This window comes from Aotus nancymaae, unplaced genomic scaffold, assembly GCF_030222135.1.
Source record: "Aotus nancymaae isolate 86718 unplaced genomic scaffold, 86718_ANA_hifiasm-v0.15.2.pri h1tg000003l, whole genome shotgun sequence".
NCBI classification, from domain to species: domain Eukaryota; kingdom Metazoa; phylum Chordata; class Mammalia; order Primates; family Aotidae; genus Aotus; species Aotus nancymaae.
Window position 1 is genome coordinate 19,652,047 of NW_026988414.1, and position 18,261 is coordinate 19,670,307.

Here is an 18,261-nt window from a genome sequence, read left to right on the forward strand (position 1 = left end):
GAAATGTGGTAGAACGTCTCAGGTCTTGCCCATCAACATATTCCATCGGAAAGTCTAGCTAGAGCAAGCAAAACATGTAGGCCCCTGCGGATTATTTAGGCATAGAGCAATGTTTCATAACTATGTTGGGGATGGGAATTTGAGGAACTCTGTCCATTCATTCAATAGAAATCTATTTAGCAGGCACTATATGTCAGGTATTTTGTTGGCATGACCCTCTTGGAATCCACAGTGCAACAGGGGAAACAGCCTTTTCCCCAAAGATATGCACATACACATGCACGTATAATGTTTTACGAGTAAATTCAAGGTGTTTCTGGACCCCTGAAATCTTTGAGTAAAGCATTCTTGGCATAGACAGAAAGCTCAGCTCTGATATTGAGGCCCTGCATATGTCACGCAATTCCTACATTTGGTTATCTCCATCACAAATTCAAGAGGATGTAGGCCAGAGACTGCAATCGGAAAAACAAAGAAGGATAGACCTGGATGAGAACCCAGAGATATAATGCAGCCTTCTCTTAGAGAGGTCTCATTGACTTGCCCAGCCTGCACAGAGGAGCAAGGGCAAACATGTAACTGACACCAAAGGCTCCAGCGTTCCAGTCTTAATAATTGGAGAAACTGAGAAGAGCTAATGCCACACTGGACTACACTGATGGTCACTCCATTGCATTTGCAATAGCACCTCCAAGAATTATTTGGAGGAAGGGAGGTAGTCGCCTCCTGGAATGCTGAATTCAACACTTAGGGAAGCATTCCTGACACAGAGCCACCGCTGGAGTCACTTGGTAAGAGCTGAGTATAGCTTCTGACCCTCAGCCGTTTGCTTCATTGCTCAAGCTACTCTGCCTCCACCATTCAGAATTCAATGGGGGTATAAGAATTAGTCACCACAGGAAAAACCAGTGGATCTGCATGGGGCATAGTAAGCTATTAATTAGCTGATGCTTATAGAGCACTTTGAAGAACAAACATGTTATGTAACTGCTAATTATAATTACCATCCTCAGCCTGCTACCTTTCACAAAGTCTGTGGCTGCAGCTGCAGCTGTTTCCATGGGTTTATGCGAGCTTTGATTTAAGGAAAGAAAAGGCATTCTCCCTGAGAGCTGTGATCTTTCTGTGAGGAGGCCTTTATGCCCTCAATCAGGATTGGCAGCTAAATTCAATTTCCGAAGATAAAGGGGGTGATTTACATGCTGATTAATTCATGGTGCAGTGCAGATGATCTCTGGATGGGTAGGTAGGAGAGGCTTCTGGAAATGTAGTGAGAGCTGCTGATTACCATGGCTCTTGCTCAGTTACCCCTCTTCTTTTTTTCTTTTTTCTTTTCCCTGTTTTTCACTTTTTATCCATTTCTTCACTTCCCTCATCCCAACTGTCTCTGTGTATTTTTGTTGTTGTTTTGGAGATGGAGTCTCACTCTGTTACCCAGGTTGAAGTGCAGTGATCACAGCTCACCACAGCCTCAAACTCTTGGGCTCCAGCGATTCTCCTGCCTTAGCCTCCCAAGCAGTTGGGACTACAGGCATGAGCCACCATGCCTGGCTAAATTTTTTAAAAAATTTTTTGTAGAGATGGGGGTCTTACTGTGTTGCCCGGGCTGGTCCCAAACTGCTAGCCTCAAGCAATCCTCCTGCCTCTGTGTATTTTACATTTCCCTTTCTCAGTGTTCACTTTTGGCTTCCGCTGTCATCTTTTTCTACTTTTCTGCTTCTCTCTGAATGCCTTCTACCTCTGTCCTGTTTTCACTGTTTATCTTCCTGTACCTATATGTTTAGTTCCAAACTGAGTGGAATAATTTATTTTCACTCTACCTGGGTTGTTTTTAGTTACCTTTAAAAATATTTTCGAAGCCACTAGTCTATTGGATTAGTAGTACAGATCCGTATTTTAATGGGGTGTGAGCTCTATCAAGATGATGCGACCCCCCCCCCCCCGCGCCCCACATACGCACCCGAGGCCAGTTTGGACTGGAAACTCCAGACAGCTGGGAATTAGGCAACCACTTCAGTGTCTGGAAAAACCCCAGGTGGAAGCTTGATGTTAATGAGTCGGTTTACCTCAAGATCAAAGAGACTGATTCATTCTTGATAAGACTTTCCCTGGCTCCATTCTGCACAGGCCATTTGGCTTTTCATGTTTAGAATCTGAGTTAATGATTATAAGGCTGAGAATCACTCACTCTGGCTCTCGAAAGGGTAGCGTCTCTGCTGGAACAGAGGCTGTTTATCTGTAGGATCCTTTCTGTGCCCCTAAACTGCTCCAGGCACTGCTCTGATGCCTCCAGGACTCCTGTTAGCCTCTGCCCCTTCTGTTTGGCTGCTGACCCTCTTCACCAGCCCATTGAATGCTCACTTGCAGCCGCACACATTTCAGATGGAACAGAAAGGTCAGCCGGAATAAATGGACACATTTACATAAATAGCCACATGGCCGGATGCACTGGAATATGTGAATGAGATTTGGACCGTCAAGCATTATAGCTACCGCTGGCTGAGCATGAACTTGCACACCCAGGGCCCAGCTAGGGGCCTTAATGCTCGATTTCATTTCATCCTCCTAAAAGCCTTGTGAAGTAAGCTTTGTTATTTTCATTTCCTAGGTGAGTAATCTGAGACTCATAAAGGTTAAGTGACTTTCACATGGTCACTCAATAATGAGCAAATGGTGGAGTCAGGATTTGAACGGAGGCCTGTAAGCCCAGAAAGCCCACATTCTCTCTCCTACATCAGTGACTTCCAAGCTTGAATCATTTGTGTACCACCCTGACACAATGTTTGCCATAATAAAAGTTTTATTTACTTAGAATGTTTCCTTAAACAACTTAAACATAAATTTATAATTCAAATTATTAAGGACAATATATGTGATCTCATGAATTTGATGAAGTAGGTGTATTTTTCTGATATACACAAAAACCCTTAAATAACAAACAGATAAAAATGTTTTTCTGGTCGAGCATGGTGGTTCATGCTTGTAATTTCAGCACTTTGGGAGGCCAGGGTGGGTGGATCACCTGAGGTTAGGAGTTCGAGACTAGCCTGGCCAATATAGTGAAATCCTGTCTCTACTAAGAATACAAAAATTAGCTGGGTGTGGTGGCATGCGCCTGTAGTCCCAGCTCCTTGGGAGGCTGAGGCAGGAGAATCGCTTGAACCTGGGAGGCAGAGGTTGCAGTGAGCTGAGAACATGCCACTGTACTCCATCCTGGGTGACAGAGTGAGACTTTATCTCCAAAAAAAAAAAAAAAAAGATATTTGTGTGCCACCAAAAATCATCCTAAAGTGTGTAATGTATTTTACACAAATGTACTCTAAGCCATGCTACTTCTACTTATTTTATGTGAATCTAAGACTTCAAAGAAAGAAAAAAAACACATTAAAACTTTTATAGACAAACATACATTTATTCAAGTAGTCACCATGGGAAGCCATAGCCTGATTTCTGTGGTGCTGCCATTATCATCATGTTTGCCTGTTTGAGAATGGCCTTTGGAGGTAATTTATGAGCCGTATTAGAAGATAAGTTACATTCCTTTTGAAATCAGATGCTGTTTTGACTAGAAATGATACTGAGCTTGCTTGACCATCTGTTTGGGTTACCTGGATTTATTCTGTATAACCCTTTGCTGTTTCCAAAAATAAAGAAAAAGGATATAAAATTGTAAACCAAGGGAGTTCACCAGACCAGCCCCTGTCCTTGCACAGTGGGACTTCTGAAAGAGTAGTCTGGGCTCACTGTCTTGTTCCCTCCCCTCCTCTGCGCTTCTCAGCCTACTGGGGGGAAACCAGGCATGTAACACCCCAACCTCACTGTAGCATCTCACCAAGGTCACTATCACCACCTCACTGCCAAATTCATGTTCCAGTTTCAGCGCTCATTCTTAACCTTTCCACAACATTTCTCATTGTTGATTGTTTACCCATCCATTCAACCAGTCAACCAAATAATACCTATTTTTAATATCCATATTTAAGGAACCGTACCAGGATAGAGAAACATGGTCTTTGCCATCGTAAAGTTACATTCAGAAGAGGTAGTCGTTATATAATTACTTACATATTTAGTTACAAATGTGATAAGTACCACATACAGAAATACTAGATGCTAACAAAATACAAAAATACATAACATTATATCTATCTATAGCTATCTATATATACATAACAATATATAGGTATGTGTGTACACACACACACACACACACACACACACACACACAGAGTAAAGCAAAACAAAGGCACTTACTTTATCACCCACTGAGACTTTCTTTCCCCAAATCCAATGAGAGTTCAGTTGGAGCCTGTGGGGCCCTCCTTCTTTTAAGCCAGAGAGTCCTCTATATTCTATAGCTGGACAGGCCAAGGGCCTGCTCTTTCCACTTCTACCCAAAGTCAAATCTCAGATCTAATCCTGTTGCTGTGGGCACTCCATCATGGGAGAAGGGCCATGTGAGAGGAGAGAGGGAGACAGAGCTTGCCCCCGCTGCCTTGACCAGCTCCAGGCCCTTCTTGGCTAGGGGATGAGGAGGCTGTGGGGGTTTAGTGGGAAGGAAGACTAATTTTCTCTAAAATTTACTTTTATTTTTATTTTTCAGGGACAGAGTCTTGTTGTGTCACACAGGCTGGAGTGCAGTAGCATGATCTCGGCTCACTGCAACCTCCACCTCCCAGGTTCAAGAGATTCTCCTGCCTCAGTCACCGAAGTAGCTGGGATTATAGGTGTTCACCACCACACCTGGCTAATTTCTGTATTTTTAGTAGAGACATATTTTCACCATGTTGGCTAGGCTGATCTCGAACTTCTGGCCTCAAGTAATCCACCTGTCTTGGCCTCTCAAAGTGCTGAGATTACAGGTGTGAGCCACTGTCCCTGGTCTTGGAAGGCTAATAATTTTCAAGGAAGAGACACTCTTTCAAGTCCTCCCTTTCCTTCATTCCTAGACATCAGTCATTCTACCAGCCTTCTGACTCTCTTCTGCATTGCCTTTCTCCTCTGGTTCCCCCCCACCCCCCGCCAGGTTTCAGTGTTTTCCAGTATTCTGCCATTGGGCTCCTCACTGTCTCTGTCCTACCTGGATATCTCACCTGCACCCATACCTTCAACTACCATTCATATATCCACGACTTTCAAGACAACTTTTTCCCCTAGATAGTCAGCAGATAAGATCGTCACAGCCCAGTACCTGGTGTGGCAGGGTACTTGGCTTTTGATAGCCATTGCGTTAGTGGTGAGCAGGGAATGGAAGAGCCCAGGATAGCTCCAAAGAGGACTTCCAGAAATGTTTTCAGTTATCAGCACTATTGGAATTAGGGCATGTAGTCTCCATTTAAAGGGCAACATTCATGTAAATGTTTAATATCTGATTCATTTAAAAAGAAGTCTTTCCAACTGATTTGTAGGCACCTGGAGGGAAAAGCAATGAAACTTTGTTAAACTGCTCCCTGAGATGAAATATCTGACACCCCTATAATTGGATCTGGTTCCCATCTGTGCAGAGAGCATGGCACAGGCTGGAGGCAGATGGCATCTTTGAGATGCCATTTACAGTTGTCATAGTGAATGAGCAAGAAGGAAGGACAAGAAAGAAAACTCCTTTCTAATCTCTGCTTGGAAAACAAAGGAAGTGAGAGCAAAAAAGAAATTTGCCTTGCTGGCAACTCAGAGAGAAGATGAGGCCTGGGCTGGTGCCTTTTCTTTCTGGACCGGGTAGTGAGTTAGCATCAAAGGGACGTGTGAGTGAGCAGAGATGCCACGAGTTCTCAGGCTTTGAAGGGCAGCAAAGAGGGTGGAGGCCAGAAATATCTGGGGCTTGTTCAGGCTGATAAAAGACTGGGGCCAACATCATCTTTATGCTACCCACGGGGGTGAACTGATAAAGTCATTGTGTCTCTTAGGTACCCATGCCCACAATTGGAGTATTTCTCTTTTTTTTCTTTTCTTTGTTTCTTGTTTCCAATGGAGTCTCTCTCTGTCACCCAGACTGCAGTGCAGTGGCCCAATCTTGGCTCACTGCAACCTCTGCCTCCTGGGGTCAAGCAATTCTAGTGCCTCGGCCTCCCAAGTAGCTGGAATTACAGGTGTGTACCACCACGCCTGGCTAATGTTTTGTATTTTTAGTAGAGACAGGGTTTCACCATGTTGCCCAGGCTGGTCTCAAACTCCTGACCTCAAGTGATCTGCCCATCTCAGCCTCCCAAAGTGCTAGGATTACAGGCATCAGCCACCGCACTTGCCTAGGCCACAACTGGAGTATTTCTTTTAGAATCAGCTGTGTTCTGGGGAGAAATACTGATATGGAGATCCAGGACGGCTGTATGTGGCCTTTCTGGTATCTCGGCAAGAGTTTGCCTGTTTTCCTCTCTCTGCCTCCATTGATTTTCACTTGCTAATAGATGACCTGGGCTTACCCAAGACCAGGTCATGTGGGACACCGAATCTAGGCATTGCTGCTGAAGGGATGATTTAGTAAAGATATAAACACTTCTTTGGGCAGAGAGATCAGTAGATCTGGGTCAATACAAAGCTAGCATTGGTTCTGAGTGTAGGAGAAGAGGGTTGACCCTACAGGTATCTAAGCTGCAGGCCTCCTTTCACACTTGGAGACTACGAAGTGAGATTTACTAGAAGGGAGAAACAGGAGCTGAGTTGTGGAGAGTCATTTTCTGAGATGGAGAATTAACTTTCTCACTCTTCTTAGATAGGAGCCTTTCGTTGGGTTTCCCAGAAAGCAGAACCTGAGGCAGAGGGCTTATATTTATTATGCAGTACTGCATCAAACCCCAGGCATCAGGAGGGGGAACCAAAGGCAGTAAAGCCGGAGAAGGAGAGCCAGTGTAGGATGCCTGATTGTACCAGTCTCCACGGAGGGCGGGCATTGCCCCATCTGTGTGATAGTGTCCTTAGATGCTGAAGAAACTAAGTCTTTGTTGGACAGCCCTTCAGAGGAAAGAAGGGAGGAAGGATTTATCTACCAGTTCCTGTCCCCATGGGATTTTAACTCCCCTGCACTTCCAGATGGCATGTGCTGGGGTGTGGGTGCCACAGCAGGGAAGCCCCAGAATAGGAGACGAGACCTGTTCATGTTGTCAAAACCCATGCAGGGATCAGACAAGGAGCAGGGGAAGATGAGAGAGGCTGAGGAGTTCTTAAGAGGTGTCTTCCTCAATGGGAAAGCTTGAACTGGGATTGCAGAATATCCCTGCTTGGTGACATGGTGATAACTTTTTCCAGGAATAATTGTATGATAGCTTCTATCTGCAGGAATTTTGTTTGTTTGTTTTTGTTTTTGTTTTTGAGATGGAGTCTCACTCTGTCACCCAGGCTGGAGTACAGTGGTGGGATCTCGGCTCACTGCAACCTCCGCCTCCCAGGTTCAAGTGATTCTCATGCCTCAGCCTCCCAAGTAGCTGGGACTACAGGTGCACGCCACTGCACTCGGCTAATTGTTGTATTTTTAGTAGAGTTGGGATTTCGCCATGTTAGCCAGGCTGGTCTCAAACTCCTGATCTCAGGTGACCAACCTGCCTTGGCCTCCCAAAGTGTTGGGATTACAGTCATAAGCCACCGTGCCCCGCCTGTTTGTTTGTTTTTGATGTTATTGTAAATGAAATTGTTTTCTTAATTTCATCTTTGGACTGCTCATTGCTAGTGTATAAAAACACAATAGATTTTTATGCCAGGTGTGGTGGTGTGTGCCTGTAGTCCCAGCTACTAGGGAGGCTGAGGCTGGAGGATTGCCTGAGTCCAGGAGTTCTGGGCTGTAGTGCGTTATGCCAATCAGGTGTCTGCACTAAGTTTGGCAACAATATAGTGACCTCCCAGGAGTAGGGGACCACCAGCTTGCCTAAGGAGGGGTGAACCAGCACAGGTCGGAAACAGAGCAGGTCAAAACTCCTGTGCCGATGAGTAGTGGGATTTCGCCTGTGAATAGCCACTGCACTCCAGCCTGGGCAACATAGCAAGACCCCGTTTCTAAAAAAAAAAAAGAAACAATAGATTTTTATACATTGATCTTGTATCCTGCAACCTCGCTGAACTCCTTTCTCAGCTCTAATAGTTTTTTTGGTGTGGATTCCTTAGGGTTTTCTATATATAAGATCATATCATTTGCAAGTAGAGATAGTTTTACTTGTCTGTAGGGAGTTTTATTTTATTATTTTGAGACGGAGTTTTGCTCTGTTGCCCAGGCTGGAGTGCCGTGGTACAATCTTGGCTCACTGCAACCTCTGCCTCCTGAGTTCAAGCGATTCTCCTGCCTCTCAGCCTCTTAAGTAGTTAGGATTACAGGCACGTGCCACCATACCCCGCTCAGTTTTGTATTTTTAGTAGAGATGGGGTTTTGCCATGTTGGCCATGCTGGTCTCAAACTTCTGAACTCAGGTCATCTGCCCACCTTGGCCTCCCAAGGTGCTGGGATTACAGGTTTGAGCCACTGCGCTTGGCTGGGAATTTGATTTTAAAGAAATAAAAAGTTAGATCCCCTTCCCCTCTTCCTGTCTGAACAACCACTTGAGGATTGACTGGGACTGTTGGAAACTATGTTACCTCGGGGAACCGAGGCGTTCATATGGCTTCCCACATTGCTATATTACCTGGAATATATGCAGAATATTTAAAAGAAATCATTGGCTTCCTGATAGACCAGGATTAAATAGCTTCAGTTAAAGGAGTCCCAGAAGTACCTAGAAATCTTGTGGAAAATTTCTTCAGTTTGCCCAACCTGCTTCTGAGGCTTGGTCCTGTGTAGTGAGACATGTCATTTTCCCCCTTGGGATAGCAGTGACTTGAAAAAGAGTGCCACACCACCCTGCTGGGATGAGAAAGGTGGAAGCAGGTTTTACCTGTGTAGTTGCAGGAAAGGGCTCACTCAGGACCCAGCTCTGGGCCTTGTTCGATCCTACCTGAGTGGAATGCCAGTGGCATCCAGTGGCTTGTCAGGTGAATCACAGGTTGGAATTCTGATCTGTACCCAGGCAGGAATCTTTCCCTTCCCTCTAAGTCAGGTAATGGGCCACGGTCATTCATGATGAAGAGAAGCTGGGTTATTGGCTTGGGAGAGCTTGCATTGCCTGACTCAGTTTCTGCCTCTGAGGATGAATGGTGACCCGCAGAGATACCAGCTGTGCAGATAGACTAATCTCCTTTAGAATTTTCCCAAAGCCCATTGATGCATTTTGTGAGTTGACTGCCTTTTTCTCTTTTAGAAATTCTGACAAAAATTAATGATGTATCAGTGTTTAATGATACCTGTGTGAGATGGCAAATGAACTCAGAAAGAATAAACTCCAAGATTGTATATGTGGTAAGTAAAGTGATCTACTTTTTCCTGCTAGGACAGACACCATCACCCCTGGGAATATGAGTCAGAGGGACTTACTTCCGTGAGACTTTCTCAATCTAATTGGTTTTTTTCCTTTTTTCTTTTTGAGACAGAGTCTCACTTTGCAGTGCAGTGGTGCGATCTTGCTCACTGCAACCTCAGCCTCCTGGGTTCAAGCAATTCTCCTGCTTCAGCCTCCTGAGTAGCTGGGATTACAGGTGCGCGCCACCATGCTTGGCCAATTTTTTTGTATTTTCAGTAGAGACAGGGTTTCACCATGTTGGCCAGGCTGGTCTTGAACTTCTGACCTCAGGTGATCCGCCTACCTCAGCCTCCCAAAGTACTGGGATTACAGGCATGAGCCACCATGCCTGGCCTCAATCGAATTGCTTTCTAATGCCACTGTCATTTAAAAAGAATGGACAGGATTTTCAAGGATAACTGGATTATTTCGTTATTTTGCATTTAGCATATTTGTCATTCGGCAGGGTGCATGTGTGGGGGATGCGTTTATATTTGGCATCCTCACGATTGCTTGTTTCCAAGCACTTGTATTTCACTCCCCCAGAGCAAGCCTGGGAACATCTGCTGACTTGGTGATAGAGTGCAGCTGGTGGTCCTCAGGTTGCAATCACCTCTATTTGATCATTTGTGTGCAGGAGAGAGCACTTCCTAGGGAGATTCCTCATTTATGTCTCTTTTAGGGTTTTATTAATCACTGGGCTAATCAGAGTTTATCAGCAGATACCTGGTAGCAGAGGTTTACCTTACGAATGCTCCCTGGCTGAGCAGCGCAGTATAAAATGGAATAGCAGGAGAAGGGGCTCCAGCACCACAAATTCTGGATTGTTCTGACTGGAGTCACAGTGGGTTCTCTTGTCTTTTCCTCTCAAAGATATCCATAAAAGGACAACGGTTGGACCCTATAGAATCAGTTCATGAGGAGACAGTCAAGTTGACCACAGACAGCAGGACCCCAGAAGTGTGCCTCACCCTGTACCCAGGCACCAACTACACCGTGCACATCTCCATAGCACCTCCCAGGCGCTCTGTGCCAGCCGTCATTGGTTTCCAGACAGCTGGTAGGTGGAGGTGAAGTCTCATTTCCTCATAGAAAATGCTAAGCACGGGATGTAGGAAGCATGCTGCAGAATCAGCTGGGCTGGAGAGCTCCTATTTGCTTTCTGAGATTTATACTCAGATGTGGTTGCTCCAGTGGCAGAACCACAGTTGGTAGAGAGATCCCCATCCTCTTGGTACCAGGCTGAATGGGCTCTGGGGTGTTTTATTCTCAGCTGAGCCCTCCAGAAGAGGTGGAAGGTAATAAAAAGGCATTTAAAAGGAAAACATTAGGTGATGATCAGTCCATTCTCAAATATCCAAGGCAACAGAGGGTAACCATGTGGCTTACCTTTGGTAGTAAACTCAAAAGTAATTTTTGGCCAGGTGCGGTGGCTCACGCCTGTAATCGCAGCACTTTGGGAGGCTGAAGTGGGTGGATCACTTGAGGTCAGGAGTTCCAGACCAGCCTGGCCAAATGGCAAAACCCTGTCTCTGCTAAAAATAGAAAACCTTAGCCAGGCATGGTGGTATACACCTGTAGTCCCAACAACTTGGGAGGCTGAGGTAAAAGAATCCCTTGAACCCGGAGGGTGGAGGTTGCAGTGAGTGAGCTGAGATTGTGCCACTGCACTCCCGCCTGGGCAACAGAGCGAGACTCTGTCTCAAAAAAAAAAAAAAAAAAAAAAAAGTCACTTCTTGCCTTTGCATGTGAAAGCAGAGATGCCAGGAAAGCTGACCCAGCAACTTTGAGGGGATCGAGTTAAGAGTCCGGAAGTGGAAGCAGCGGTACTCCTAGGGTGCAGGAGGATAGGTGTTAGCTGAAAAGAGGAGTGAAAGGAAGGAGCTTTAAGAAGTAGAAATAAACCTCATTGTATATAATTGTCACATGGGTTTTTTTTTTTAACAACATTGTGACAATTACAGTAAGTTAAAAAAAACCCCTCTGGTTATGGGGTGTGAGGACTAACTAAATACCTTGTAGATAGGTGGGGTGCAGTGGCTCATGCCTATAATCCTAGCACTTTGGGAGGCTAAGGAAGATTGCTTGAGGCTAGGAGTTTGAGGTCAACCTGGGCAACACAGTGAGACCCTATCTCTACAAAAAAAAAAAAAAAGAAAAGAAAAAGAAAATTTAGCCTGGTGTGGTGGTGCATGCCTATAGTCCCAGTTACTTGGGTGGCTGAGGCAAGAGGATCACTTTAACCCAGGAGTTCAAGGCTGCAGTGAGCTATAATCATGCCCCTGCACTCCAACCTGGGTGACAGGGCAAGATCCTGTCTTAGAAAACAAACAAACAAACAGAAAAACGCGTAGACAAACTTGGAAATAATTGATGTCATTCGTTTATTTTTTGAGACAGAGTCTCGTCCTCTCGCCCAGGCTGGAGTGCAATGGTGTGATCTCGGCTCACTGCAGTCTCCGCTCACTGCAATCTCTGCTTCCCAGGTTCAAGCCATTCTCCTGCCTCAGCCTTCTGAGTAGCTGGGATTACAAGCACTCACTACCAGGACCTGGCTAATTTTTGTATTTTTAGTAGAGACGGGGTTATCACCATATTGGCCAGGTCTCAAACTCCTGACCTCAAGTAATCTGCCCACCTCAGCCTCCCAAAGTGCTGGGATTACAGGTGTGAACCACCACACCTGGCTGATGTCATTTATTATTTTGGGGGAGTTGAGGAAGTTCTTAATTAGCTGTTTGATATCCCACTTAAAATGTACCTTAACCCGACTAGTTGGGAAATGACACAGATTCAGCAGAAATAGTTGAAAAGTCTGCCAATCTTTTTTTTTTTTGAGACAGTCTCTGTTGCTCAGGCTGGAATGCAGTGGTCTGATCTCGGCTTACTGCAACCTCTGCCTCCTGGGTTCCAGCGATTCTTCTGCCCCAGCCTCCTGAGTAGCTAGGATTACAGGCTCCCACCACCACACCCAGCTAATTTTTGTATTTTTAGTAGAGATGGGGTTTCACTATGTTGGCCAGGCTGGTCTCGAACGCCTGACCTCAGGTGATCCGCCTACCGTGGCCTCCCAAAGTGCTGGAATTACAGGCGTGAGACACCGCACCCAGCCAAGTCTGCCAATTCTAAGAATATAAAACCAAGTATGAGATTATACAAATTAGATCTCTTGATATTTGTATATAAATAAAACAAAATTAATTCTTTATAAAATAGTCAGGCAAAGATATTATAAAATTAATATGGGAACTAATCAGAGAAGCCTTACAAATTTATTAGGAAGCTACTATAGGGAAATGTCTTTAAATGATCATCACTCACCTGTCACTGTTCAGTGAGGATGACCAGTTGCTGTTTGGTGTCAGCTGTTTTTACTAATATCCAATTACCTGTTCAAGTTCCTTTCCCTTGGAAAAAACACGGTCTTTGGAGTCAGGCAGATCCGGTTTTACATCTTAACTCTGTATTGAAGAGTTGGCTGATCATGGCTTAGTCTCTGGACTAAAGGGAATTGGATTATATTTGCAAGTTAATCTAGAGAGAATTAGGATTTATATTGAGCCATCCTAACTGGGAGCAAGGTATGTTTCCACATTTACTCAGTGTCTACTCAAGTCTTCCGTTTATTTATGTACTGCTATAAAGATTTGTCATCCTTTTCCTCTAGATCCTGCACCTTCTGTTGTCCGATTTCATTACCAGAGTTATGCTATTTTCCTTAAAATGAATTGGGAAGTTTTCCATTTTTTTCCCTCTGGAATAGTTTATATCACATTGGAATTATTACCTTCCTTTAATGTTGGACATTTGCTCAAAAGATCATTTAAGTTTCACCCCTTTAAGGAGATGATTCTTTGACAACTTTGTCAATTGCTTCCATGAGTTTGGGTCTGTTTATGTTTCTGACATTTTCCTGAGTCAATTTTTATAATTTATATATTTTTCTAAAAAATGTATATTCGGTTTATATGTTACACATATTGGCAGAATGTCATATGGAATATTTGCTTACATCTCCTCTGGGGCTATAGGTTATATAATCCCAGGTGATTCTGACTCCTAATTTTGGTTCTCATTCTCTTTTTAGAGGTTGATTGGCTTGGGTCGTGAGTTTTATTACTATTTTTTTCCCCCTGAGGAATGAACTATTGGGTTTTAAAATTGTTTTTCTTTTTCTAACTTATTAATTTCTCCTTTTGTTTTTATTTTTCCTTCTCCATGTTTCTCTCTCTCTCTCTCTCTCTCTCTTTCTCTCTCTCTCTCGACACCCAGCTCTGTCAGCCAGGCTGGAGTGCAGTGGTGCAATCATAGCTCGACCTCCTAGGCTCAAGTGATCCTCCCACCTCATCCTCCCCAGTAGCTGGGACTACAGGCATGCACCACTATGCCTGGCAAATTTTAGTATTTTTTGTAGAAACAGGCTTTCGCCATGTTGTCCAGGCTGGTCTCGAACTTCTGGGCTCGATCGATCCACCTGCTTCGGCCTCCCCAAGTACTGGGATTATCGGTGTGAGTCACTGTGCACAGCCCATGTTTCTGTTAAATTGGTTATATTGTTCTGTTTCTAAATTCTTGAGTTGAGTGCATAACAAAACTCAACTTATTTCCATTCTTTTCTGTTTGATAATAGAAGTCTTTAATAATTCTCTCTCCCTTTCAGATTTGAGCTTTGGCAGAATTCTTTAGGCATTGATATATATTTCAAGACATGATATAATTGCTATTCTGATTATATGTTTGATGTAATAATTATTTATGAGTGTTTTAATATGTGTTCTCTTTACGCTTACTTTCAAAGCATTATACAATTACTATTTTGATTTCTCCTTTGAATAATTAATTATAAGCATTTTATACAGTGGTAGATTTTTTTCTTTGTAGCATTTATACTGTGTTGTTACTTTCTAGTTTTATTACATTTTGGCATGTTTTGGGGGATTTATTGACATTTTCTTGGGGCTTGCCATTTGGCCAACTTTGGTAATTTCAGTAGGTACTAGATAATAAGGTAGAGTATTTGCTTGTAAGGGGAGTAAGATCTATCATTAAGTCAACTTTATTAATAAGGTTATTCAGGACTTCTGGTTTTTGTTTATTTTCAACATGGATTGTCATTTTCTGTTCCTCTTAGAGATTCCTATTAGTTTGTTTCACACATTTTGATATGATATTTATGTTTTGATATGATATTTATGTTCACGACTGCTATCTTTATTATAGATTCTTTCACTAGTAACAAATGGCTTATTTTAGCCTATTTAATACCTTTGCCTTGAATTATATGTTGAAAGTAATATTGTTTTATTGATTTATTTGTGCTTGCATTTGCGTGATATGCCTTTGTCTACTTTTTTCCTTCTTGAAAGCTATTTAAATAATATCGCTATAAATGTACTCTAGGAGACAGCATGTATTGAGAAATTTTCTGGGAAAACTTTGATTTTTGAGTAGATAAGTCATCCGACTTACATCATTGTTATTTATGATATATTTTCCTTTCTTCTGTCATTTTATTTATTTATTTATGTTTGTGATGGAATCTCACTGTGTTGCCCAGGCTAGAGTGAACTGGCCCGATCTTGGCTTACTGCAACCTTGGCCTCCCAGGTTCAAGCAATTCTTGTGCCTCAGCCTCCCACAGCTGGGACTACAGGCATGAGTCACCACGGCCTCTTTTTTATTTTTATTTTTGCCTTTGAGATACAGTTTAGCTCTGTTGCCCAGGCTGGAGTACGTGGTACAACTGTGGCTCACTGCAGCCTTGACCTTCCATGCTCAAGCAATCCTCCCACCTCAGCTCCTAAGTAGCTGGAACCATAGGTGTGCACCGTCATTTAATTTTTTTAGTTTTTAAATTTTTGTAAAGACTGTATTGCCCAGGCTGGTCTTGAACTCCTGGCCTCAAGGGATCCTCCCACCTTGGCCTCCCAAAGTGCTGGGATTACAGGTGTGCGCCTTTGTGCCTGGCCTGTTTTTTCTCCTTTTTATGCTACTTTGCTCTGTCTTTTGTTTTCTTTTTCTTACACAGATTTTCTTTTCCAGTGAGTCAGATAGTATAGATTTTGTTTACTTTTCTACAAGTGATCACATTTAAAAAAGACAAGCTCTATTTGAGTGTGTATTTCTTTTTTTTTGAGATGAAGTTTCACTCTTGTTGCCCAGGCTGGAGTGCAATGGTGCTAACTTGGCTCACTGCAATCTCCACCTCTTGGGTTCAAGTGATTCTCCTGCCTCAGCCTCCTGAGTAGCTGGGATTATAGGCATGTGCCACCACGCCCAACTAATTTTGTATTTTTTAGTAGAGATGGGGTTTCTCCATGTTGGTCAGGCTGGCCTAGAACTCCCAATCTCAGGTGATTCACCCGCCTCAGCCTTCCAAAGTGCTGAGATTACAGATGTGAGCCACCGCGCCCGGCTGAGTGTGTGTATTTCTTTTACAACCAGTGTTAAGACTGAAATATTGTTAACTTTTCCCTGAATGAGACAAGGAAGTTAGCATTCCTTTTATTTATAAAACTTCCTTTCATTTCTTTCCCTCTCTCTTCTCTTCTGTTACTGGTTTAGCATGGCATTATATTACCAGTTTCTTATTTTTAACATGTATTACCTCTTCAAAGAGCTCACTCTTACATTGATTTATAGAAACCTTGGTATTGAGAATTTAACCTTGGGTATATATTTTAATAGTTTCAGTGCTTATTGACAGTCCTTTTAAGCCACTTTCTCTATTTTTTCTCTATTTCTATTTATCTCTCTGTATGGTGATTTGTCTACCCCTCAGGGAGGGAATGGGATACTTTCTGAGTCCATGATGATCTGAGAATGTCTTTTTGTTGCCTTCACATGTGAATAAGAGCTTGATTGAAGATAAAATTCTTAGGTCATAAACTTTTGTTCTTGGAATTCTAGAAGTATTTCATATTGATATTGGGAATTGAAAGCTTTGAAAGAAGAGTTAGAAGAAGATGTGACTTTCTTTAAAAAAAAAATCCTGGCCAGGTTGTGGTGGCTTATGCCTGTAATCCCTGCACTTTTGGAGGCTGAGGTGGGTGGATCACTGAGGCTAGGGTCAACATGGTGAAACTCATCTCTACTAAAAATACAAAAATTAGCTAGGGGTGGTGTTATGTGCCTGTAGTTCCAGCTACTCAGGAGGCTGAGGCATGAGAATTGCTTGAACATGGGAAGCAGAGGTTGCAGTGAGCCAAGATAGCACCACTGCACTCCAGCCTGGGTGACAGAGTGAGACTCCGTCTCAAATAAATAAATAAATAAATAAAAATTCTAGTGTAAGTGCTTTGATTTTCAGCTTGCATATTATGAAGGCTTCTTTAGCCATAAAATTTAAGACATTAATCATTTATTAATGTACCCAGCAAATGTTTATTGACTATCTATTATATGTCAGATTTTTTTAGACACTGGGAATTTGATAGTGACACAGAAGTATCATCCTTTATGGAACCTCTGTCTGGGTAGTGGGCAGATATAAATGTTCATGTTTTGCACTAAGTTTTCCTAGTACCCTGTGAGTTGTTGTTGTTTTGAGACTGAGTCTGACTCTGTCATCCAGGCTGGAGTGCAGTGGTGTGATATTGGCTCATTGCAACCTTCGCCTCCTGGGTTCAAGTGATTCTTGTGTCTCAGCCTCCTCAATAGCTGGGATTACAGGCATGTGTCACCACACCCAGCTAATTTTTGTATTTTTAGCAGAGACGGGGTTTTGCCATGTTGGCCAGACGAGTTTCAAGCTCCTGACTTCAAGTGATCTGCCTATCTTGGCTTCCCAAAGTGCTGGGATTACAGGTGTGAGCCACCACGCCCAGCCCCCTGTGAGTTTTTGGTCTTTAGAATTTGGTTTAACTATATATTAAGAAAATTTTCTTTTATTACATCTCTGATTATTGCGTTTTTTGTTTTTTTTTCTTTAATTTTAATTGCATTTTAGGTTTTGGGGTACATGTGAAAAACATGCAAGATTGTTGCATAGGTGCATACGTGGCAGTGTGATTTGCTGCCTTCCTCCCCTTCACCTATATGTGGCATTTCTCCCCATGCTATCTCTCCCCAACTCCCCACCCCCTGCTGTCCCCCTGACTCCCCTGCAACAGACCCCAGTGTATAGTGCTCCCCTCCCTGTGCCCATGTGTTCCCCTTGTTTGCTTTTTTTTTTTTTAAAGTTTGTTTTTGTCTCTTCAAATACCCCTATGTGGACTTGCTTGTTTGTCCACACTGGTTTTCCATTTTCTCCTTTTTATTGTCCATGTCTTTTTCCTCTGCCTTCTTTGAATATATAACAAGTTTGTTCTCTATATGCACTTATACAAATATGCATTTTTGCATTTGCATTTCCAATCTTTACCATTTCTAATGCACTTTACATTTTGCTGTTGCACTTTCATTTCCTTTTCTTTGGGTTTCATCTAGTTCCCTTTTCATTTCTGCTTCTCTCCACCAGTTTCCTCTCTGCTGTCACATTCTCTTATTATCTAATCCTTTATCTCTTGTTTGAATCTATTTTAAGAATTTCTATTGAACCGTACAAAACAGATGCTGCCTAATTTTACCGTTCTTTTGCTCAATATTTTCTTTTTTATAAATACGCTTGTTCTTTGCCTCCCAAGCACAGTCTTCCTCTCTTTTCCTCTCCTTCTTTGTAGAATCATTTCACAGTTTTTTTTTTCCCCTTCTGGATTATTTATCTTTAGAAGATAAAAGTTCTGTCTAGGTCTGGTATTTCCCTCGTAATAAAATGGATGGCCTTCCCTTTGATCTTCCTTTTTATTGGATAATGTTAGTATGTGTATGTTAGATCTCAGCATGAAGGATTTACTGCTGGTTGGGTGATCCAGTGTCCTTTGGGCAGCAGCTGTGAGAAAGCCCACCACCCTGTGCTTTATTTCTGAGCATT

The 18,261-nt window shown here is 42.9% G+C and overlaps 1 protein-coding gene across 6 annotated transcripts in view; it reads left to right on the top strand.

Moving 5' to 3' along the window:
- Positions 1-18,261, top strand: part of SUSD1 (sushi domain containing 1) — a 149,267-nt gene that overhangs the window by 62,838 nt on the left and 68,168 nt on the right. For all 6 annotated transcript variants that reach the window (XM_064378928.1, XM_064378930.1, XM_012461829.3 and 3 more), the window contains 2 exons: positions 9,213-9,310; positions 10,224-10,410. In XM_064378928.1, the coding sequence (XP_064234998.1) occupies positions 9,213-9,310; positions 10,224-10,410 (285 nt within the window). The remainder of the gene's footprint in view (positions 1-9,212; positions 9,311-10,223; positions 10,411-18,261) is intronic.